General features: G+C 40.5%; 2 protein-coding genes across 10 annotated transcripts in view; one reads left to right on the plus strand and one right to left on the minus strand.

Moving 5' to 3' along the window:
* Nucleotides 1-335: 335 nt before the first annotated feature.
* hdx (highly divergent homeobox) lies at nucleotides 336-11,124 on the minus strand. Of its 5 annotated transcripts, XM_061275008.1 has the most exons (12): nucleotides 10,967-11,124; nucleotides 10,158-10,307; nucleotides 9,093-9,239; nucleotides 8,418-8,987; nucleotides 7,851-8,342; nucleotides 7,732-7,782; nucleotides 2,584-2,730; nucleotides 2,228-2,429; nucleotides 2,067-2,143; nucleotides 1,423-1,521; nucleotides 877-999; nucleotides 336-788 (listed from the first exon to the last, which is right to left on the minus strand). In XM_061275008.1, exons 2-12 carry the CDS (start codon nucleotides 10,221-10,223, stop codon nucleotides 540-542), a joined length of 2,223 nt encoding a protein of 740 aa, XP_061130992.1. In that variant the 5' UTR covers nucleotides 10,224-10,307; nucleotides 10,967-11,124; the 3' UTR covers nucleotides 336-539. The 5 variants fall into 5 exon arrangements, with proteins under 5 accessions (XP_061130992.1, XP_061130984.1, XP_061130976.1 ...); XM_061275000.1 differs by having other exon boundaries at nucleotides 2,070-2,143; nucleotides 7,860-8,987; XM_061274992.1 differs by having other exon boundaries at nucleotides 7,860-8,987.
* Nucleotides 11,125-12,693: 1,569 nt separating this feature from the next.
* Nucleotides 12,694-24,472, plus strand: part of si:ch211-26b3.4 (connector enhancer of kinase suppressor of ras 2) — a 54,653-nt gene continuing 42,874 nt past the window's right edge. For 3 of the 5 annotated variants that reach the window (XM_061288655.1, XM_061288675.1, XM_061288665.1), the window contains exon 1: nucleotides 12,695-13,105. In XM_061288655.1, the coding sequence (XP_061144639.1) occupies nucleotides 13,042-13,105 (64 nt within the window). In that variant the 5' untranslated portion in view covers nucleotides 12,695-13,041. Of the gene's footprint in view, nucleotides 13,106-24,472 lie in introns of all 5 variants that reach the window. The other 2 variants (XM_061288645.1, XM_061288684.1) reach the window with 2 other exon arrangements.

Raw genomic sequence — 24,472 nt, forward strand, 5'->3', positions numbered from 1 at the left:
CGGATCCCTGGGAGTTAACGCTGAATGTTGAAGCCTGACCATCTCATGTCCTGGTGGAAAAAAAGAAGAAGCTTAAAGCTCATCCACTTTCACTCGAGCTGTTTTTCTCCCAGATAACAGTCAAGGCAAAAGGATACGTCTCTTTCGGACTGCTCACAGCAACCTCTTAGCCACATAGACAATTTATCCCTGAAAATAATGTTCCCCCCTCAATGCTTGTAATTTCACCAGTGAATTTCACGATTGAGATGTCAGCGCTCTTTTGTGCTACACTGACATGAACAAATTACGATATATAGTACAACTCTACTGTATATTTGTAAGAAACAATCACGTCAGGTGGAAGTTCTTTTATTTTTTTTTGTGACTTGGCCAGAGAAAGGGAAATGATGTGCAATAAAAAATGAATTGAATGAGCCAAGCTTCAATCCACAGGCACTGAACACCGAGGATGTGTTTGTAATGATGAATGGCTAGCAACTCCAGTTTAAAATAAATGTCCGTGTAGCATCTACGAATAATTTTTTGTGTAGAAGTTCTCATTGGCCATTTTCTTGCACTCCTTGCATTTTCTCCTCTGATGCAGAGGGCTCTGTAACGTTATTGTCTTTAATGTTCCTCAATGGGGAGCCTTTATTTGCCAGGTCCTGCGTGTGTTCAACACCACTTGTCATGGAAATACAATGGTTGGAGGACTTTTCTTCAGACACAACATCAGGCAATGTTCCTCTGTCCTTGGTCATGTCCCACACCTGGTCCGAAAGCTGAGGTAGACTGGCGATGAGTTCCTGAACAAAACAATCAGTAAAATCATCAAGAAAACACTTGACACATTCAGGTTGGTATTGCAATTGAACCTACTACTATTGAATGTACCTGCTGTTTCTCCACATCTTTACTTCTCACAGCACAAAGCAGCCTCTTGGTGAAGCTTGCAAGGTCCAGGTATTTTTGTTTTTGGTTCTCTAGCTCATTCTCCAAGAACTGCACTTCCTCATGCTGAAAAGTTTAAAAAAACAACACTATTTCAGCTGAAGTTACGCCAGTTACCAACCGAGGCACTTTCATCGGCTAGACCAGGGGTATCGAACTAATTTTTGTCGCGGGCCGCATTGTCGTCAGTTTCCTTCGGAAGGCCATTAAGACTGTCAACCCTAATCAATGTATGAATGTCTCCTGTTATGTACAGTATAAGCACAACAAACTGAATAGTAAGAACTGTTCAAAGAGAGTAGTAAGAACTGTTCACATTTTTAAAAAGATAATACAAATTGCGAGAAACCTCTTTTTTTCCAAGTGAAGACAATTTGCAGTTTTAGTAGAATACACAAAGTCAATGCACGATTTGTCTTTACGGGCCAAATATACTTACACTGCGCGCCAGAGAATAACAAGGCACATGCATGCAATGTGTGTCCTCACCTTGAATTCAAGTAGGCTTTGCATCTGCTCTAAATCTAAGGGCATCATTTCCCCCTCGTCGCAGTCTTCCTCTTCATCCCCATCAGTCACTTCAACTTTCTATTAAACAAATGTACGTATGTCATCAGCACATTGTGCTATAATGATTTACTATGCATCAACAATATTATAAAAGTTTTCGCACCTATGAATAATGACGGAATTTAGTTATTCATCGTTTCAACAAAAATACCATACAAGAACATTAAAGCACAAAACATAAGTCAACAATAACTTCCCACATAAAACGGCCCTTGGCCCTATATAAACAAAATTGTTGACGGAAGAAAACCCCCACAGTGGTCAGTGAAATAACTTGAAACTGACCAACAATTTTGCCCTTGTGTGTATCTGCCGGTATTTATTAACTAACAAGTAACGGGCCTAATTGTATAACTTTAACAGACCAATCTAGCTTGCCTTAACTTGTACTCTGGCAAGATGAAAATGAATGTAGTTATTCAAAAGTGAATATATTGTCATCAGCATGCTTACGATAAAACTGACTCAAGAAGCACACCAAGTCTGCATATGAAGATCGAACCAAGATAATGTAAAAATTACAGAATTGATAAAGAGTCGCTATGGAGCAAGAATTGGAGTACCACATTATTAGCCAGTAGCGCAGCACCAGTCACATTTGTTCCGTTTTCATCTCTCTGGTGGGAGTCAATGGTGCTATCTGGAGGTGAGAGCTTTGCATTAAGACTGAGTTCCACAATTCAAAGAGAGATAAACCATGCGAGTGTTGCATCCGAGTCCCCACCTTCAGAGAGGCAGAGAGATACCCCATCATTCAAGTCATCTCTGAGGTCGGGTGTTCCGAGGCAATCTTCTTCAGGGCTAAACGCCACCGGAGAGTCACCTCTGGGGGAGTTTGTGTTCGTGAATACAGCAGGCCCACCTTTAGGCGGTGGTATTTCAATACCCATGAGACGGAATTTCCTTCGTCTGTTGCTGATCCATGTCTGCCAGCCAGGGACAAAGTAAAGATACGGTGGTATGCGACAAAGATGTATTTGCAGTACGTATGTATTTATCTCAAATTGCGATTGTCTCAAGTACCAGACATCAGGAAAAGAAAGACACCTTACATTTAGGTTTAACCAGAATTGTTTTTACCTTAACGATTTCAGTGTCTACATTGAGCTGGTTTGCTGCGGCAGTGATCTTTTCCTTGCACACTGAGCCCAGGCTGGTCATGCCTCTTTCCCAGAAGCGTTTCAGCTGAATGATATCCCCATCACTGAATTGGGTGCGATCCTGCAACTGAACACACAATGTGCACAAAGATGCTGAGGACAATCCGTTACTAGACAAGAGCCCAGAAAACATCCTGAGGAGATCAACCATTGAACCACCATGCTTTACATCAGGGTAGTTCAATAAAAAAGAGGAGGTTAGTATAATGCTACATCTTTTTAAAGCACACCAAAAAGTTTTCTTTTCTATCTTGATGAGAACTGACACAAACGATGTAAAAAAGAAAAAAAAAAAGCATTTTCCATACATGGGCAGTGAAAGGAAAGCGAGAAACTCAACATGTACAGGGGAGAGAAGAAACATGTTTCAGCAAGGATGAAATTGAAACATTGACAAAAATTAAACACTGGTCAACAAATATTTTCCAAAAATTTTAATCAGTAATGCAAGAAAACTTTTCAACATGTGCTACTTCAGAAAATACCTTCGTTTTTTTGTCTACCACATCAGGTTTTCATAGTACCAACAATAATAATATGTGAATAGTAATATATTTATTAGTAATATTTATTAGGTGTAGCCCTGGTAAATTTAATTTGTGAGTAAAATGTGGATTATTTTCCCTGTCATTAGCTACAAATTTACTGCATGGTAAAATTCATATTGTGCAAGCTTTTATAAATAACTTAAAACCATGCAAATAATATCTCAATATCCTGAAAAAAGTAAGCGTTTTTTAAACCCATCCATCCATCTATCCATCCATTTTCTATACTGCTTGTCCCCACGGGGGTCGTGGGTGTGCTGGAGCCTATCCCAGCAGTCATTGGGCAGTAGGCGGGGGACACCCTGAACTGGTTGCCAGCCAATTGCAGGGCAGGTTTTTTAAACCCGTGTGAAAAATGCATTCTAGGACACATTAAGCCATACCTGATTAAAAGTCACTGTTGATCAGTGAAGTTTTAACTCCATTGCAAACAAAGAAAAAAGAATTTACCGCATCTCTGTGCAAAAAGTGTGGTTATTGTTGACAAGTATTACCGAGAAGCAGTGTTGAATACGTGTTCATTGACTTGTTTCTTGATCAGAGTAGGTACAGTAAATACTTCTCCCTTCATGGAAAATGTTGAAAAACAATTACACTATTCTCAACAGTATAGTTTCCTTTCACATAGATAGAGATGACCGGTCATGTGAATCAAACCTGAACAGCAGAGTTGTACATGTAAGAAAATCTGTCTTTACAAAAAATAATGCTCAGTTTGCTTGATATTGTTAATGAGGTTAAGAATGTAGAAGGACTTGTTAGCAACAGCGTAGATCTTCCAATTATTAAGATACTTGTGGTGTATTGCTACTTCTGTGACAACTAGGTGGTGCTGCTGCAATGTAGTAGGTAATAGGTCGTGAGCAAAGTCAAGAGATAATCGAACCTAAGATGCCGTCTCAGCCTCTTACTACACAAGTGAGTTGTTAAACCACAGTACAGCAAGACCAAAATAAGGTATAGGGCCAAGACAAAACTAACAGTTCGGTACAATTCAACCTTATTACAACCACAACACATTTTTCAGGCAATACATACGTATCTCTTAAACTGACAATCAAACTTGAGCATTATTGTTTTTGTTAAGGACATTTTTTTGTATTAGACAGCTCATAGATTACTGTACTCCTACAAATAGTGACCAAAGTTGCTACTCAAATGCAGATAAAGGAAGGTATCAATTACAGCAGGGATGGGGTGGGCGTTATTTGATAGCCTTAATGAGAGTGCTTTTAAATCTGTCAAATAGACAATGTGAAATTGGATCATTTTGCTCCAAACCCCTGATAATCTTGCCATGACACCCGAGTTGGGAATCACTGATCTATTGTACAATGGTTTAAGAAATGTATTGAACACTGTAGGTTTGGACCTAAATTCTACAACCCAGTAACTGAGTAATATCACACAATTATAGTCTAGTGGTGCTCCGATCGAAGAGCCATTGCCGATTATAGAAAATGAGCACCCCGTAGTTTAATGTGTTTCAAAGCTTGCAGTCAATTAGAGACCAGCTAGTGCAAAGTCTCGCATTGTCTCCCCCTTTCCTTAACTCTGCACATTAAAGACCAAACCACTAATTGAATGGTAATATATTTTTGTGCATTTTCTGCAAAGTCAATTTGAGATAATGTATTGTTTTTGTATAATACAGGGATGAAAATTTTGAATAGAATGGGGTTTTTTTCAGTTTGATTCATCAATGACCAAAAAAAAAAAGATGAATCAATATTAAAAAAATGACCATTAGTGAGCAGCTTTGATTTTTTTTTTTTAAATGTGCTAGTGCAAAGTCTCGCATTGTCTCCCCCTTTCCTTAACTCTGCACATTAAATCAATTTGAGATAATGTATTGTTTTTGTATAATGCAGGGATGAAATTTTTGAATAGAATGATTTTTTTTCAGTTTGATTCATCAATGACCCCAAAAAAAAAGATGAATCAATATTAAAAAATGACCATTAGTGAGCAGCTTTAATTATTGTTATTTTTTTAATGTACAGATAATTCACATGATTGGTATTTCTATCGGGTGATCTCACTCATGGATAATTGGTATCTGACTCCTCAGCATAAAACACTAACCCACCCTTCATGGTATACAGTATACGCAGTCGTGTTCAGAATAATAGACAATTGACATATCATGGAAAATCCACTTTTTTAGCTTTTAAATACATTTTATTGTGCACTTGGAGTCTCTAGGATTGTAAAATATTTAATCTAATCCAGGTGCTGCAGAGATACTTTCATAATCTGTTATGATATATGTTTTACTCCGTTCAGTTGTATCGATTTTCTATTACGTCAGAGTTTTTGGGGCGGCACTACCAAACAAGGTAATGAGTGTGGCCAAAGGTTTTTGCAAATTCACCATCTTTATTACTGGGAAAGACTTTTGTAGTCCAAACAACTCAAGGATGCCCAAGTAGAGAGATCAAAATGTTTCATTCTTGGATGCATTCATTCACACAACTCATTACACCATCCCTTAGCATCAGAACCTCAAAGAATTGCCTGGTTAAGTTTCATTTTTTAGGATGAAGTTCCCACATCTGTGGGCAAAGTCCTGCCCGTCTGAACAAAGCACTTCAAGAATGAGTGTTTAAGAAATCTCGTCAGTATAGAGGACAAAATGGTTTTGACTTTGTTTCATTGACAGTTCTATTCCTTCAATCAATGGAAACGACGGATACAGTAATGCGGTTTGAGATGACACAAAAATAAACAATATTTCACTTTCATATTATTGAGTGTCTGTTATGCCCTCGTTTTCATAGCATTATCAGTCTTTCTGCTGATTTTAGCGCTAAGCGCTCTGTTTTCACTTCTTGTAGCTGTATTTTGAGTACCGTATTTTCTGCACTATTAGACACACCTAAAAACTTACATTTGACTAAAAAACACAGTGCGCCTTATAATGCCTTATATATGGATCAATTGATGAATTTGTTGATCCATACTGGTTGTACACAGTGCTCTGCCAAAATGTTTCAGTACGTTTTAGTACGACTAGTAAATTACAAGGTCGCATCGCTTCCCAACATTACGGCAACTGTAGTCAGGGGGCGTCACCGAATAGCTGTTGTACCCGCGAGGCTCTTTCATTTCAAAATAGGCTGCTCCTGTAATGTTTCGAGTAAATTTACGGATTGATATGGAAAGGAAACATAAGCAGTACCAATGTGTTAGATCGAACTTTAGTTAGTTCCGATCATTTTATAGGAGATCATTTGAGAAACGCGATTGTTTACACTTTGCTGAGGCTCATGGGAGATTGCGAGCTGAGGCTCATGGGAATTTGCGGATGGCTAATGCTATAACGATAGCTGCTATACGCACCAGGCTATTTCATGTCAAAATAGGCTGCTCTGTTAATGTTTCGAGTAAATCTACGGATCGATATGGAAGGGAAACATAGGTAAGTAGTACCAATGCGTTAGATCGAACTTTAGTCAGTTCCGATCATTTTATAGGAGATCATTTGAGAAACGCGATTGTTTACAGAGGGCTCGTTGGTTATTGGCTAGTGGATGCATACCGCAACCCTAATCAACCTCAGTTTGTTGCAGTATAGCTTCTATTTTATGCGCCTTATAATCCGGTGTGCCTTATATATGGACAAAGTTTTAAAATGGGCCGTTCATTGAAGGTGCGCCTTATAATCCGGTGCGCCTAATAGTGCGGAAAATACGGTAGTTGTATCAGATAAATTGCATCGAAGGTGCTGTTTTATTCTTGGGAAACACAATAATGTGTTAAATGCATTTGTTAGCTTCTTGCTAACGCTAGCTCTGACATTAGTTTACTTCTTGACTCCAGTGCTTGTTTACAAGACGTGTTCATAAACATTGTGAGGGGATTTATTTTGTTACGTGTTATGTATAGCGGTATAAACAAGTCTTCTGCTGTTGACATCTTTTAATCAATCAAAAGGTTTGCGGTGCAAGTAAATGTTACTTCCGCTAAAAAAAAACTACAAATATGTCCGACCGGAAAGGGAGGCGTACATTTGCGGCCTGGAGGGAGCAAGGTGTTAAGTACCTCAATTGCATTTAAGACCGCACCAAAATGACTAGGGGTAAAAGAGGGGCCTATAATGCTACGATGATTTTCAATTGGATTTAGGTCCAGGGAACGGTAGGCCACTCCAAAATGTGAATTTTGCTGGTTTGGAACTAGGGCCAGACAATAATTCAATTTCGATATACATATATTGCAATAGACACCAGGTCAATAACAATATAAATTGTATTCAATATAATATAGATTAAAAAATTCAGGAAACAAACTCAGACAGAAAAATACTCAAAACATGGATTCATCTTTTGAGTCACATCACATTTCTATTATTCTGAACACGACTGTGTTTGTGTGTATGTGTGTGTATATATACGTACATACACGCACACATACACACAATATGTAGTCACTATTTGAGGAACTATGCTATACCCAATTAAGTGTCCATTGAGTGCATGTTGCACTCTTTGCACTGAATTTGGCACAATAGAACTCACTGTTCTTTTTCTGGAGTTGCTGACAACCCAAGTGGCGGCACTGACTGAAGTCTAAAAACAAAGAAAAACCCAATCAGAGTCAGGCTTTCAAGTCACACAGCTTGACGACGTCATCGAACCTTTCCTACCTGAGAGCTGTCATCCCCAGACAGCGAGGTTTGTGTGAAGGAGTAGCTGCCTTGATGAGTTGAGTTGCTCTTGAGCAGCATATTTTGGGAGTGGGCAATGGTCAAAGCAGGGCTCCCTTTTAGCAAAGACATCGTCTGCTCCTGATGAATGTTATTCTGAGCAGCCATATTGGCCAGTTCTTCTTCCCTCTGCCACTCATCTTCTTCATCTGCGGTTTCCATGGCAATGGAGATGTTATGACTGGTATCCAAAGTGCGTAAAACTGGCCTCTGCATCTCCTGGGCACTTAAAGTACAACCTAGTCCAGCCTTAATTCTGCTGCCCTCACCCTTGTCCGCATAAGAGAACACCTGCTGGATGCAGGGTGTGTGCTCTGAGGTAGGACTTTTTTGGAGAGGAAGGGACAGACGGGTCTTGTGTGGAGCAAGGGGTGGTGGTGGTTGCGGATTGGTCTCAGATCTGGGCTGAAGCAGAGCCTGGGACTGAGGGGAAGAGGACCATGTCTGAGTCTGTGCAGTACCAAATGTTCGAGTCCAATTGGGAGGTAGGCTTCCTACCTCTGCAGTCAATCCTACGTCCCTGACGGGCACACTTGATTTCATGTCCCTTGCAGCAGTATAGACCAGAGATGTAGAAGAAGACGTGAGGGAAGGCAAATTCTGAGAGAGTGACACAAGCTTGGAGTGAAGAGATGAGGAGTTGCTGTTGGTTCTGCTCTGCATAGCCTGGCTGACTAAAGAGCAAGGAGGGAGTACTGAGAGCTCAGTCTCTGACTGTATGGGGCCTGTGGGTTTTGGCCGAGAGCGAGGGTTGCAGTTCTGGGAGTAGAGACTTGTGTGAAGGACGTCATTATTATTGTTGTTCCCACTGCTCAGAGAAGAGGGAGAAGAAGCAGAGGCGGAGGATGTGCGGAGAAGGTGTCCGCGATTATGTATATTCCGCACAGCAGCAAGTTCTGCTGGGAGCAATGTTGCTGCAGAGAGACCATGATTGGACATAGCTCCATGAGCCAGCGGATGATTGGACAACAGTCCCCCAGCAAGTCCATGACTAGGTAAGGTATGAGACAAGCCTTCATTTTGGTCTCCCTTGGAGGCAAGTTTCCTTCTTTTGTTACCGACCCATGTCTGTAGGGAGAAGTACAATTCAATCAGTAATATGAAACACCATTGCAGAAACTAAGTTACATGAAGGCACTCAAAGAAAACTGGTTGCCATCTCAATATCCTTACCCGAACAACACTGAAGTCTAGTTTGGCCTCCTGAGCACATTGCAGTATTAGCTGGAAGCAAGCCTTGCTTTGATTGGTCATTCCATTATCATAGTAACGCTCCAGGATCATCTGCTGTTCCACTGTGAATACCGACCGCAGGTTCATCTAGGAAGCAATCACAGACAGTGATGTCGCAAAGCAACCAGTCCATCCATCTAGGAAACCCGAGTCCATAGTAAAACCCACACATGCACAGGGAGAACATTGAAACTCCTCACAGGAAGGCTGGAGCCTAGATTCGAACCCACAACCTCTGCACTGTGAAGCGTCCATGCTAATTAATCAACCACCATGCTGTCCACTGGTACACTTAATGGGTAATTCACTTTCACTTTTTTGTGTACTCCATTTTATAGCCAACAAGACATTTTTATACCTGCCATTCTAACATGGGCCATATTTGCCAACACCCCCAATACAGGCGGAAGACTCCCAAATTTCAACCCTATCCCTCGCGTAACTCCCGCTCAGTCGTTTCACCCGCTAATCTCCCGATTTTACATTAAAGTAAACAGTTTAGATTGCAGGGGATGTGACATTACACAGCTCCTCTGTCAAGAGAGAGACTGCCCGTATGGTCGTCAGACAGCTCTTTCGCTTTTTTCTTTGTTCAAAATTTTACATGCCTTTAATGATTTTTTTTTTTACAGTAAACTGCGTAATAAATACTGCATAGTAAATGCACTGCACATTGATCTCATTATTTCTTTTGCCTGATCTGGTACTCATTTCATAACATAAAACTACTCAGTTGTCAACAGTAAACAGAGTCATTTATTATGTTCCTTCCTGTGGTAAATACAAGGCCAAAAAAATCGGAAACCTGGCAAAGAAACTTTGGGCTGATACGCAAAAAAAAAAAAAAAGTCTCCCTTTTTCCACAATAACGTTGGCAAGTATGAAATGCTAATTTAGACAAATGAACGTTGGTTTCTCATAGGTAGGTGCCAGTAACCTCTGTAAAAGGGGTTTGTGTTAAGAACATTATTATTGCATGAAAGGAGCAAAATCATTAATACTTACAGCCTGGAGGCCACGTCTGTGTGGCCATGAATCCATGCTGCTGTTGGAGGGGAAAGGAGCTGCCATGCCGATCACAGCAAAAACATCCGAAGCTTTATGTTGTCACCATCTCATCTCTCCACATCTTCTCCTCTCAGTGCACCCGACGCACTGTTGAGCAATGGGATGGGACCAAAGTAGAGAACTTGAAAAGTTTTATCGCTAAATTACCCCCCCTCAACAAAAAGTAGTCCCCGCCCATCCCTTACTCCCAACAGAACAAAATGCGGTTATGACTGATGCTTTCCAGAGTACCAGCAGAAAGGTACTGCACAACAACAGAACTTCAGTAAACCCATCTCAGGCGGTTAAACGAACACACGCACCAAAAGCCACATGGACTGTTGCACGACCAATAAGCATCCAGCGGCTTTATTTTGCCAGGCGATCTGCGAATAGGGAAACGTAACAGAGATAACTAGCAACGCCACTTGGCACTTGCGCGAGGATTAAGAAACAAACCTCCCACCCAGGGAGCGTGTATCTTTAGTTTGCCACGTCCGGGCACATAGAAAACAGATCCAGTAACCGGCACGCAGGCACGGGATCATTAAACGTAGCCTGAAGGCCCGAGCGGCCATGTCTGTACCAGCAGACGCCAGCTAGCATTAGCAAAGCTTTCCCAAAAGGACAGCTGCAGCTCAACTTTTCCTTCAAAGCCGAGATTTCCTGTGCCTCACCGCTGCCATTTGACTGACCCTGGCTTCGAGCAAATAGCAACAAAAGCCTGGCGGGAAACAACTAAGCCAAAAGTAAAATTATGTGCATACTTGCTGTGTCGAATTCAGACGAAGCTCCTAAATTCAAGCAGATTTCTTTCCCACGGAGCCCGTTGCTAGACAATGAAATCAGACCGTCCGATCATCAATTCTAATCATGATTGTGACGTATCGACGTAAGGGGGCCAATGGGAACGCGAGATCATCGTTGACATCCGGAGAGGGCTGAAAACTGAGCAGCGACGCCCCGCCCCTCGTTGACTTTGTGGAGAAAGGAGCCTTGGAAGGAGGACGAGCAGCAGCTTATCATTTCTTTCAATGTCCATATTAACATATTATTTTGAAGACAGTGTAAGGTCCAAGTTTGGAGCAGGTTGAAATCATTAATGCATTATTGTTTGTCGTAACGTCTCGTGTATTTGGCAATGCTTTTAACAACTTGTACTTTTATAACATATCTGAGTTTGTTTTCATAAAACATTAGACATATTTAGCCTTTTCCAGAGGAGTGGCCATTTTTGAGGAGATTTATTTCACTTCTTTTGGCCGTTCCCGTTAGGGATCGCCACAGCAGATCAATCGTTTCCATCTCACTCTGTCCCCTGTATCTTGCTCTGGCACACCAACATCCTGCATGTCATCCCTCACCACATCTTTAAACTTGCTCTTTGGCCTCCCTCTTCTCCTTCTGCCTGGTGGCTCCATCCTCAGCATCCTTCTCCCGATGTACCCCGCATTCCTCCTCCGCATGTGCAAGCCATCTCATTCTCACCCTCTGAGTTTGTCTCCAAACCGTCCCACCTGAGCTGTCCCTCTGATATGTTCATTCCTGACCCTGTCCATCCTTGTCACTTCCAAAGAGAATCGCAACATCAAAATGCAACAATTTAAATTGATCATTTATTTATTACTTTTAATAAACCCTAACCACACACCCAAGTCCAGGGAATGGATATGCATGCGTCGAAAGCTTTATTTTACATCTTAAATGTATTCGACATTTCTGCAGAAAAGTAAAAACTTGTCAATCTAAAAACATTGCATATTTGATTTTACTAAGATATTACATTATGTCTTTGCTTTAGCAAGTCAAATGCATTCATAAAGCGTCGTTTTACTGGAAAAAAAATATCTCAAGCCACGTATTGAGAGGGGAGTGATTGCAGGTCAGATATATTTGGAGCAAATTTGGAACCACTCCTCGCATAAAGACAACTAAAAGTACCCCACTGATAGGAAAATATTGTGTAAGAATATGTGAAGAAGACACATCTCTGGATGTTTTGATTGATGATAAATCTGACTTTTAGGCCCCTTTGAACGTGTGCGTGTGTGCGTCTGTGTTGGACGGTGACGCGTTATTCCATTACGTCACTCATGTCTCAGGTGCACAATAGGGGGCGCTGTCCCTCACAGCTGATCGCATAGTCTTGATGTAAAGATGCAGACGACTGTTGCGGATTTCCCCTTTGCATAGATAGAGTATCTTGATCTGAGTCATCCACATAACACTTTTTGTTGTTGTTGAAGCAAACATAACAAGAAAGCACAAACAGTTCCCTCACCCTGTTAACACACACTTGATGCCTTTTATTGTAATGTTCATATTCTCCATTTAGAATCATTTTAAAACATCCCCTAAACGTTATTTGACTTTGTGTTTCTAAAATGTGTGGCTGGAAGGAGGAGGGGGCGCGGAACGAGGTCCTCCTCTGTATGATGTGCGTTGCACCATTCCCCGGTCTGTATTGTGAGAGGTGGCCCTCATGATGCTGCAGCGAGGTAGGCTGGGGGAGAGGGGAGGGGTCCCTCCCTCCCATCGAATCCCCTTCTCACATCGCGCGAGCTGCTGGCGGGAAGGCACGAGAAGGCGAGGGAGAGGGGAGGGTAAAGCGGCAGGGAGCGCGTGTGCGCGCGTGAGTCTGTGCGTGCGCGTAGATTGCACCACCGCATCCCGTTCACCGTTTCTGCGGGCGGCCATGCTCTGATGGAGGGAATAAAACCGACAACCGTCTTTTTACACTCCGAGTGATCCGGCACCATGTCATTCCAGATGTGACAGACAAGTCGTTTTATGAAGCCTGCTTTCACTCCTTTGCTGTTTAACGCACAGAGGCTGTGACATCATGGCTTTGGTTATGGAACCTATAAGTAAATGGACACCAAAGCAAGTGCTGGACTGGATGAAAGGTAAGTTAGGATCCCTCTCTGCATCCTGCATCACGTCAAAGTCCGGGCTTGTATGTGATCTGACTGAGGATTATGGGGTGGTGGTGGTGGTGGTGAAGTGAGCAGCAGCGGCCACACACTGCATGCATGGAGCTTCTCCTTCCTGAATGAGTGAATGGTTTCAATGCAAAACCAGATGTGTTGGATCTGCTGCAGTGGTTTCCTAAAACAAAATGTGAGGACACTCAGCATTTATTTGTGTCATAGCTGTGAGCCTTGCAAGTCAAACCTACAGGCTGCTGCTGATGATGCGGTTGGAGTAAGCACCATGCAGTGGTCCCATCAATGAATGTGGTGGATCTGTCATCTGCTCCTTTCACTGACACACACTTGGAGCTCATATCATCACTCAGTGTGTGTGTGTTTGCGTCTATGTGAGTGTGTGTTGTATGTACTCGTGCGTGCAATTAATGCTGTTAGCTGCATCACCACCATCACACAAGTGCACACACAGACACACGCACGCACATACCAAAGCAAACCTGAATGTCAGCCTGTTCAGTTAAGATTCACAAAGACATGATATTTCCTAATTGGGTGAGCCCTTCAAAATGCCATTAATTACTGGATATGAATATGTCTGCCTGCATGAGCGATGTTCAAGCTGGTGGGAAAGGGGGGTGGGGGGTGTATGGATACTCACACACTGATCAGCTAGGGAGCAGTGTGACACAAACTGTGGCAGCTCTATTGACAGACAGTAGAGATAGAGAAGGGAGGAAATGGGAATGTCCGCAATCGTGTGTGTGATCAACCAGCTTAATGGTTTATTTATTGTATTTGTGCAGGTAGTATAACATTATTACCTGTATTTTTAATGGTCGATCACAGTTCTGTACGATTATATGCTAAGGTAGTTACGAAGAACCCCCAGAGGACAAGGCAGCGAGGAAACATGGATGCCTAAGGTCCTTGAATTTGTAAGTGACCTCATCAGCTGGCTTCATCCTCTACATTGATGAATGGTCGGGAGGAAAGCCGGAATGAGAGGAAAACTGTTTTAATTTGTATTTTTCACATTTTGAAATAGTATGCTTGCTCAATGCTTGCAAAGAGGCTTCACTGTTACCTCACAGAAAGAAGGTTTGAATCTATGTTTTAATGGGTCTTTCTGTGTGGATGTTCTCGCTGTCATTGTGTGCGACCTCTCTGGGTTGTAAGACGTCTTGCCATGTTCTCAAATGTATGTTAGGTAAAACGAATAAATTAGCCATCAAGTGCCTTTGGTGGCAATCTAAAGTGTGAATAGTTGTCTTATTTCAGCTGTGTCAGCTTTCTGTTTAATAAGATCAAAATGATCAGTTAGTTTGTTTTGCTTTGTTTCATTGACTTGGAGGGTACAATTATGATTTGATCACATTTGATTGTGTAAATCACTTTAGACGATAAAAGGTTTAATAGAAGAATGAAGAACAAGGCTGATTATGGCAAGGAATTGATATTAATTGGAAATTCATGTTAAACAACAAGTTCAGGGTGTCCTCCGCCTACTGCTCAAAGTCAGCTGGGATTGGCCTGCCTGCGACCCTCGTGAGGTAAACCGGTTCAGAAAATGGATGGATGGATGTTATACTATGATGGATCCATAGATGGATGGATGTTATACTATGAGAAGGGTTGCCCATGAAGGATGGCTACAGCAGGGCTTTGTGCCCAACGAAAATGAGTTTTTGGTGCCTTGCTCAAGAACAGTGGATCTCAGTATTGAACAGAGAGCTAACTTTCCTTTTCTTATCCATAGTTTCAAGTGTGTCTCAAATGTTTTCATTTTGTCGAGTACTGCTTTGATATGTCATCCGTTCTGATTCACCTACCCCCCGCCCCCCCATATCGCCTCCCTAAAGCGAATGGTCTCAGAGATTGATTGTCATCCAAAACATGTTGTCCCATGAAGTTAATTCTCAGGCTCAGAATCCTATGTTGACCTTTTGTTTCATTGCCCATCAGCTTTCTTATACTGCATACCCACTTAAAAATGCTGGGTTAAAAACAACCCAATTTGGATTAAAAATTCTGGTTAAAAATTGCTGACCCGAGGAAGTTGGGTCAAACTGCACAACATTTTTTTTTGTACAAAACAAATCAACAAATTGGATCTGTTTTTTTTTGTTTTTTTGCAAAGCAACATGCAATTGACCCAATATCCTGGGTCGGTCCGATTTTTAACCCAAATTGGGTTGTTTTTAAACCCAGCATTTTTTAAGCGTATGCCATTGAGGCCAATTTTATAAATGCTTAAGCAAGGTCTCTGCCATATCCAGTGACAGCTCAAATCTTTAGATGCATGATTTGTTCTTTGAATCAGTGAAGCAATTTCATGTGTAATGAGTAGGGGTGTAACGATTCATCGATACACATCGATTAATCGATATAATGCTCTATGATTTATTGGCATCGATACTAAACGTAAGCATCGATTTATATCGCCGTGTTTGACCTCGGACATTAGACGCGACTTTATTTTGAAATCCAGTTCATTGTTGCTCGCTTCCTCTTTCCGGGAGCAGTGCGCGGCGTTGTGTTGTGAGCAGAGCAGAGCAGGCACGTGAAAGGGGAGTCGACAACTAGTACGCGGCTCCTGGGCTGGTGCTATGGCTAGTGTCCAAAAAGACGAGGAAATTTGCTCCCCTCTAGGCTTCAAGTCAATTGTTTGGAAGCACTTTGGATTCCAAAGAAAAGATGGCTCAACGGACGAGACACGTGCAGTTTGTAAATCCTGCCATGCGGTGATCAAATATTCAGGGAGCACAAATCTCGCCGCACATTTAAAGAAACAACATGACATCAAAGTTCAGTGTTAAAATAAGCACTTTGTATACTACAATACTCTTGTAATTTCCTAAATAAAGAGTTTGCAGTACCTTGTTGATTTTGCGTATGAATTGTTATAAATCAGGATATTGTTCTATATTTTTTATTTAAATAAAAAAAAATCGATCGTAGACCACTATATCGTGATATATCGTGAATGAATCGCAGCAGGCTTTAAGATATCGGCAAATATCGTATCGTAGTTCTTTGTATCAATATGATATCGTATCGTGACAAAACCCGCGATTTACACCCTTAGTTTTCAGCATTCCATTATTAATGGCGTTTTTAACAAATGGTTAATTGCAAGTGCCAATATTGTAGTCATAATAAGGCAAAATGAATGACTTTTTGGACCAAATCACAAAATAATTTACCCTTAACCGCAGCCACATGTTCTTAATGTATTGTTGTCTATTGTTGTTGTTTTTTTCATAAATGATACATGCATTGCTTGGTTTAAATCAATATCAGACAACAACATACATATTCCTGGGAGATTCCCGAGGTGCATTTTTAGGAATCTTTTCTTCTGCAAGGTCAATCTATTTGAGCAGGAGACTAGACTTTGTGTGCTGGTGAAAGACTTCAAGCAGAACAACAAGGCTCATAGAAAGATGAGTCATCAGCATTTATTTTGAACACTCACACTGGAGGAGTTTCCTCTACGTGCGTATTTGTATTTGACAGACACGGAATGTGGCTTCTAAAAACACTCAATGTACTGAAACTGCTGATTGTTCTTTAAAATTCTAAAATGCTATTTTTAATAAGACTTTGGCATTGCAAATTTTCTTAAGTATACAGAACATCATTTTAAAAAAATAAAAATTTGTGAAAACATGGTTTAGAAAAGTACTTGAACAGTTGAGCACTTAAATACAGGTCGGCAAGATAGCACCTTTTGTTTTCGTTTTGTTGGTCAGTTTAAAAAAAGATACAACCAAATAGATAGGGAGATCATTCGTCATATAGCAAGATAATGACGCAAGACGCCAAATCTCAAAGGAATTCATCAGCAGAAAGAAGTGAAAGGGTTTTGAAAATAAATAAATCCTATCAGGCATGCATTGTCGAAGAGGAAAATGACCCCAAACAAACAATCACTAAAAGAGGCTGTTGGGAAAGTACGGTATTGACAGTATCATAAAGGTTCAGGGTTCTACTTTTTTTTAGTGCATGGTACAAGTCTAGCACACCAAGCTGTCAAACTGTATGGAGGTGGCCTAGACAATGTTTTGATAACTTGCTTTCAAATTGACATGTGAGAGGCATGACGGTAGAAGAAACTGTTTTTCTATGTGTATGCAGAAGGTTGAAGCGCAATAAGTACATTTATAAGGAACAACAAGCAGACTTAAATGGGTGGATAATGTAAAGTTGCTCAAAGAAATGACAGATGTGTGATTGCACGTGTCTGTGTGTGACCCTCCCATGCTATCAATGAAGTGATTTCTGCAATGATTCAGACGGTTTTATGCACGCTGTTTTTATATTTATGAATGGAATATGATGACAGCCACCACACGTCCTCCAGACTGCAAAAATCCATGGCTTGGCCGGCCAGTGTCATACTTCTGTGGCAACTGAAATTTTTATCATCATTATTATTATTTATTATTAAAGTGGTTCAAAAAATGCATGCACTGATGGAGTTTGGCCCTTTAGAGCTTTTTTATAGTATTGCTTTATATTCTGCAAAGCCAAAGTGTGTCATACACAAACAAGTCAGAATATAGTGTCCAGTCCCCATCACTTGAGGCAGAAAAAAACATGCCTGTTGAAAAAGTTGTGAATAATCCACGAATGATCAGTTTTAAACTGTCACATGAAGACTGAGCAAATCCGCATATCCATATACATACGCAGGTGTACAGATGTACTTGGATGTCTAAAATGCAGTCATGTTTTATTCCTACGAAAGCAAACAAACAAACAAACAAACAAACAAACAAACAAACAAACTAGCTAAACTAAATAATAAGAGTATTTTATTTAGTCCATGACAAAAGACAGCACATTCTTCTTCTAATTATGTTTGCTCCAAAAACAGTACGATAGTATAATAATTGAACGGGCAGACCATCTGCAAGAAGTGCAGTAGTGTATCGGGTTAATCAGATTTGATCTATTCAAGGAAGTATGCCAACAAATATATTTACAATGATGGCTCGTGCAGCGCAGTTGTTTTCCTATTCAAAGTCAAAGAAGGGATACAAAACCCTTAAAATGCTTGGTTAAAACCAACCTAATTTGGGTTAAAAGGAAGTTGGGTCAATTTGAATGAGACCAATCTGGGGCCGATGAACCTTTTGACAGAGAATCTATTTCTACTGCCGACCAAGTAGAATTATGGACTGATTCTTGTACAGAAATCTCCCAGATGTTCTTTTTCTGTTTGAATTTGCTAGCAAATGGGTGAAAGACAACCAGGCCCTCTTATGTTGGGCGCTCAAGACTTTCCCTGGCTGTGTATTCTCAATTTAAATGGCTTTAACTCTAACACTGTGTCAGCATATCAGCCGCCCAATTTGTACATTAGGCAGAAGCCCGTCTGTGACGTGTGTAAATCCTTCCTATATGAAATGGCTCGAAGCCAATAATTAAAAACACAAGTCTGAATATCAGTAGGGTGCTGCCATGAGGAGACAGAAATTAAATAATAAAAACAAAATACTGTACTATTATGAACACTTTTACAAATATAGGTGTTTGTTTTACATGAGCAGTGAAAGCCTTGTTAAAAATGTGACATACGAAGGTCATAGTGATTAATAAAATACATTAATCATTGATTTCAAAACGTTGTATTTATTCCCAAAAGTAACTACCAAAAGTCAATTACTCAAAACTACCGTCGTGCCCATTCATCCTTGCAAATTGAACACTGAGAGCCATATCCACAAAGAATGACCTGTGGCCGCTCTATACCTTTATTTGTTCTTCATTTCCAACTGTGGTTTGCTACTTCCTCTACACAAATGTTTTGACGATGGACGGATGGATGGATGGATGTTTTATATTTGTCGGACGCGGAGCGTTCCTTTACATCGCCTTGGTAACTGTGTGAAGAGGCTTCCACTTAGTAGTCGCCAACTTTCAGTAGGCAGTGTTTACACCCCCAAAATTCAGTTTGGCTAAAGAACTCACCAGCTCAGTGGCCTAGTGGCAGAGTGTCCGGCCTGAGACTGGAAGGTTGTGGGTTCAAACCCCAGCCGAGTCATACCAAAGACTATAAAAATGGGACCCATTGCCTCCCTGCGTGGCACTCCGCATTAAGGGTTGGAATTGGGGGGTTAGATCACCAAATGATTCCCGAGCGCGGCACTACTGCTGCTTACTGCTCCCCTCTCCCCCAGGGGATGGATTAAGATCATACGGGGATGGGTTAAATGCAGAGGACAAATTTCACCACACCCAGATGTGTGTGTGGCGATTATTGGGACTTTAACTTTAACCTCTTTACGGCCTACATCATGGTGACGTCACATTGTTAGCTGGAAGCAAAAGAAGGGAAGCCAGCATTAAACACTGCTACCTATATGTAGAAAAAATTTTTTTTCATGGTTTTGGGTTACCAAAACCATAAAAAAAACAAAAACTTGAAACTACATCACATCCCAACCTCTGCCAGTCAGGAAATGTGGAAATTGATCATCGCCAGCTAAATATGCACCTGCTTTTTCATACAAGCGCGCTAGATATTTTTGGCTCCAGCTAAGCCACGGCCCCCAAATAACACCACATTGTTTACAAACTTTAAAGGAGTCCATATTGTAGCTCCAAAATAATTACAAAACATATTCTGTTGGTTTAAATAAAAAAAATGAGGTTTTGTCTGTTTACTGTAGGTGAACGCCATGTACACATTTATGGACGCGCACGCACGTACAATTACACACAAACTTGGGAGCTGGAGCTTAAAGTGGGGCATTGGTAACCATGGAAACCAGATCTGATGTGTCGGAGTCACAACACATGTCATAAGATGGGGAGGCAGAACCCACACACAGATGCCCGCTACACACATATGCCCGCTACACATGCCGGGATCACATGTATGTGCACAGAGTGAGACACATATGTATGCTGTATGTATGCGCGCACAAACACATGCACACGAGTGTCCTTCATGTGTAATGACTCACAGTGGCGAGAGTGGAGCAGGAAATTTAGAAATAGGAAAGCGTGCTGCAAAACGGACAAAACGCTTCCCTCAGATGGGGGGAGGAAATGAGGCCATGATGGAGAAACGCGAGCTGTGCATAGAATGAGAGATGCAGTGGGCATCTTATCAAAGTACTAGCTCTAGCCGGACACGCAGACAAAGGATCCTGTGTGAGTGTCCGTGTGCATGCATGGATGCGTGTGTGTCTTTTTGCACCTGTTGTTCCATCAGCAACAGTTTCATAAGGGTGATTACATTTTTGTTGTGAACTCAAAAGAGCGAGGGGGAAAAAAAGACATTTTCTCCTTTTTTGTGGTTCGTTTGGTCAGGTGTTAAGTAACAAAGTAACCAAATTCAGGTGAACTAACCAATACAAGAGAGGGCTGCTTAGACCGTTTCAGGTATGGCGAGAAAGGAATCCAACTTTCAGCAACTCCAACTGGGAAATGAAAGAGCTCAAATTCACCGAGCTAGAGATTGAGATGGAGATGACAGAAATCATTATCAATTGTCATAAATGAAAAAAAAAAACAACCTCCAAATAAAAGTTGAACTAAACTTAAATGACCAGATACCAAGAATGTAGTTTGCATGGAAATTGATGGGAGATGCAAAAAAAAGTATCGTAGATAAATATAGCCTATACAGGCATAGTACCTTAACTACTAGCTTTCCGCATACCGGCACTAATGTGCATCTAACGTAAAAAAATGCATGTCGTCAGCAACATTTTCTGCCTACTTTTCACTGTATTGCTTTGAGGTCAGACATCGTTGGCTCCACGTTTTATATTTCTTACTTGCAGCAATCTGAAACTCAGCAATAATAGAACAGCTGAACCAGTGGCAAACATATTTTTTTCTAATCATGTGTAGGCAAATAATCTGCTTGTGACATTTCCTATTTCCCTCTATTTGCTTCTGTACTGTAGCCTGGTAGACCAATTTGTATTTATTTGCCATTCACTCGCAAATAATAAAAAAAGAGAACACTGCCTCTTGATGTGTTTTGTTTGTGGTTATTGTTTTATTTGGAGCGTGTTCAAATTTTGTGAAGTCATAAAAATACTATCAGCATGAACATTTTGTTGGAGCCAACTCTGACATCTTGATGAAAATTGTTGTCATAAACATTACGCGAGGTTATTTTGGCACGGTGAATGTTCGGATAATATAATATCCTAACACTGATGATGGCAAAAAGATCTTTTTCCAGACAAAATGTGCAATTTCTGTGGAACAATATCACGTTTCACTTAAAAGGGAAGTCAAGCCCAAAAATGTCTTTGTAATAATATGTTCTGTGCCGCTCAACTAGTCGAAACATGATTACACACTTAATTACTGTTTCATTTGTGTAATATGAATTAAATAGGCACCTATTTTCATCTATCTCAGCAGGTGGCAAAATGGCTGCCCCCTGAGATGGATCAAAACAGGTGGATGTTGCTGCTTAACTCATATTCCACAAACGCAATATTAATCAGAATGCAGTGTTTAGACCAGTGGCGGCACATACAACATATTATTGAAAAGAACATTTTAGGGTTGACCTCGTCTTTAACAAATATAATATTGTGTTTATTTCCCCAATGATGGGCCAGTAAATTATTTTGAAAGCATTATACCAAATATTTAAAATACATACGAGTTGCACTGTTTGTTCATTGCTATTACATTTTGCTGAAACAGCTCTAATCTCTTTTAGAAATTGTATGCAATAGCAGCAATATTCACTCCTGGCATGTAAGCTTGTGTAAAGATGAATATTTCCCGTAGAAGTGCCATCAGTCCAAATTGCCTCCACATTGAGCAAGCTGTGTTTCGGAGTGGAGGCTGGGGTGCACTTGAAAGCTTACATACAGGAGAGGTAAAATGCCACCTTCTTAAGACTATTCTGTCATGATGTAATGAATATTTCACAGTAGGAATATTTTAGTGAGTTTTGAGTCTTCTTTTTTACTTGGACTTTTTCCAACTGGAAACTCAAAGATAGGAGCCGAGGCATTAAGACAGAATTCTGCATCACATGTCAGTGCTCTTTGCACGAGTTCCCCTCTGACCCACGCATGGTCTCGATGGAAATGCTAAAAACAGATTTTACTGTCTGATTTACGTTAATGTCAATGGACAAGCGAGAAAGACACAGCTGAGAAGCTTTTTCATCCCGAGCTATATTCAACAACGAAATCAATTTAATGAGGTTTCTCTTGCTGTTGGTTGCTTGGCAACCCTTATCTTTTGCTGATAAACTTCGAAAATATTAGAGGGGCTTACATGGAATGTAAATGAAGAAGCTGCATACTGTATATGATATTGACAATATGAATCAAGTTAAAAGACTGCAGCGAATTCTTTTGGATAACCATCTAGTAAAACTCTAAATAAATTCCACACCAACCACACTTTGCATTACGATGAACAAAGAAACACTCTTCTCTCCTCATGACTCCAGTCTTCTGTGTGGATGCTTGCAGTGTGCAGAGAAAACATTTTATTTCCGGCAAATAGCTTCAAGGGAAAAGCACCACAAGTTGATAACTAGATTGCACAGAATGACATTTCTGACATTATGTCATGAAAAATTGCGTTTATTTTAGCCGCACTGGGGCTAATTTTTGTTTGACTTGTATTATACTGCATGACCAACTTTAGGGAAGGGGGGCCACTATTTGTTAGTCCTGCAGTTCAAAATGCAGTGAACCGCTTACTGCATGATGAATGAAATGAACCTTGCAAATCGTGTATTGATTGATTAGCATTCAATGATTATAATTCAAATTGTTGTTTAGGTACTGGTGTATGGAAAACAGATGTTTACAAATACAAAAGATCGGTGACGAACAACCTGAATTGTAACTATACAATGAAAGGATGGTTTCCCAAATAAATAGCTCTATTTACCCAGAACGGACTTCATAATATGGCACATTGGCCACAATTCATAAATGCCTCCTTGCCTCGGAAGCTAAGGTACAAATGAGAGGAGCAAATGTGTCTCTCTCATATGGTAATGTTTGGAGTCATGAATTCATATTCCTCGTTACTTGCTGCAGGGTTTGCTCTGCCTCCATCATTTCAGCGTGGCTGTATCTGCTCCTCTTGCTGCCGGCTGCATGAAGAAATCTGCTCATGCACTCAACTTGCAGATATCTCTGTCAAGACTGGCCATGATTTATGTGAATGTATTCTACTAGGAAATATCTTAAAGGGAAGGCAATTTTAAACTGCAGGAATGCGGATTTGCACATTTTATTTTGAGCAGCAATGTACGTAAGTCATCGGATGTATGATAATCATTTCTATGTATTCTAATTTTTAGTATCATTTTTTAGTATTGGCATTTTAGAGGGTCAATTGATTTTAACTGTCAGTTCAAAATGTTAAAACGTCTATTAAAATTGTTCTTCCTATTTTTATTTTGTGTTACTGTTCTATGAAAACATACCAGAGTGCACATGAAATTTTAAAGTTTTCCCCCTAATATTTATGGGAATAAAATTACCTAAAATGTTTTGGAAATGTGAACATTTTGAGGAAAACAAACAAACAAACAAAATGTTGCCTCATTATAATAAAACAGCTACAATCACGTTGGTTTTCAGTTCCTGTATATCTAACCTATAGCATATACATAGACCTGCTGCCTCTTCTTTTTTTCAAAGGATGCCCCGTCATCAAAAATATAATCAGTTTGTAGCTTGAAAGATGAATCTTTGGGATAACATGCATATAATATTGGCAAGATGAATGAGCAATGTCATCAGGCATTATTACATTTTTTTATTGACATTTGTTATATTGCAATCACAATCGGATGAAGGTCGTAAAATGCTGTTTCTGCATTTTGAATGAGCTATGCTGCTTTTATGTGCAAAATAGATTTTCATGATCTTGCATGAGATAATATCAAGAGTGTAATTGTCACATCTGAAGCAAACAAAACCAGCCACTGTCAATAATTTTTTTCCGCTTGGGGAGTAACAGTCCATAGAAATGTGTTAGACTTAAAGTTGCTCACTTTGCCGTATGTAACAAGATTGTGAGTCTCTCGGAATAACACTGGGCTGATGTTCTTCCATCTGTGTCCCATGACATACTGAGTGCAAGATTTCGCTCACTCTTTCTTTGCGATTAGTGTGCGTGTGTGTGTTGACCGTGTTAAGGTGCTACCACACTGTCTCTCTGTTTTCCTCGCTTCCCTCGGGCCTCAGTGTTTTCCTTACGGCTTCACTCAGCTTTATCAACAGCAATCGTCCTTGTTTTGTATGTGTGATGTGTTTGAAACAAACATTCACAGGCAGACTTTAGCGCAATGTTGGGTGCTCTCATGCCCATTTTGCTTCATGC

This window comes from Syngnathus typhle, linkage group LG1 (genome assembly GCF_033458585.1).
Source record: "Syngnathus typhle isolate RoL2023-S1 ecotype Sweden linkage group LG1, RoL_Styp_1.0, whole genome shotgun sequence".
In the NCBI taxonomy this organism is placed as follows: Eukaryota; Metazoa; Chordata; class Actinopteri; order Syngnathiformes; family Syngnathidae; genus Syngnathus; species Syngnathus typhle.

What these genes read in the sequence shown, in the direction of transcription:
- hdx (XM_061274974.1), bottom strand. Translation starts at nt 10,223, where the DNA reads ATGGCAGCTCCTTTCCCCTCCAACAGCAGCATGGATTCATGGCCACAC. An exon ending in TAGACTTCAGTGTTGTTCGG is followed by an intron (nt 8,988 to 9,092) that starts GTAAGGATATTG and finishes TTCTCCCTACAG; the next exon opens with ACATGGGTCGGTAACAAAAG. An exon ending in TAGACACTGAAATCGTTAAG is followed by an intron (nt 2,430 to 2,583) that starts GTAAAAACAATT and finishes CCTGGCTGGCAG; the next exon opens with ACATGGATCAGCAACAGACG.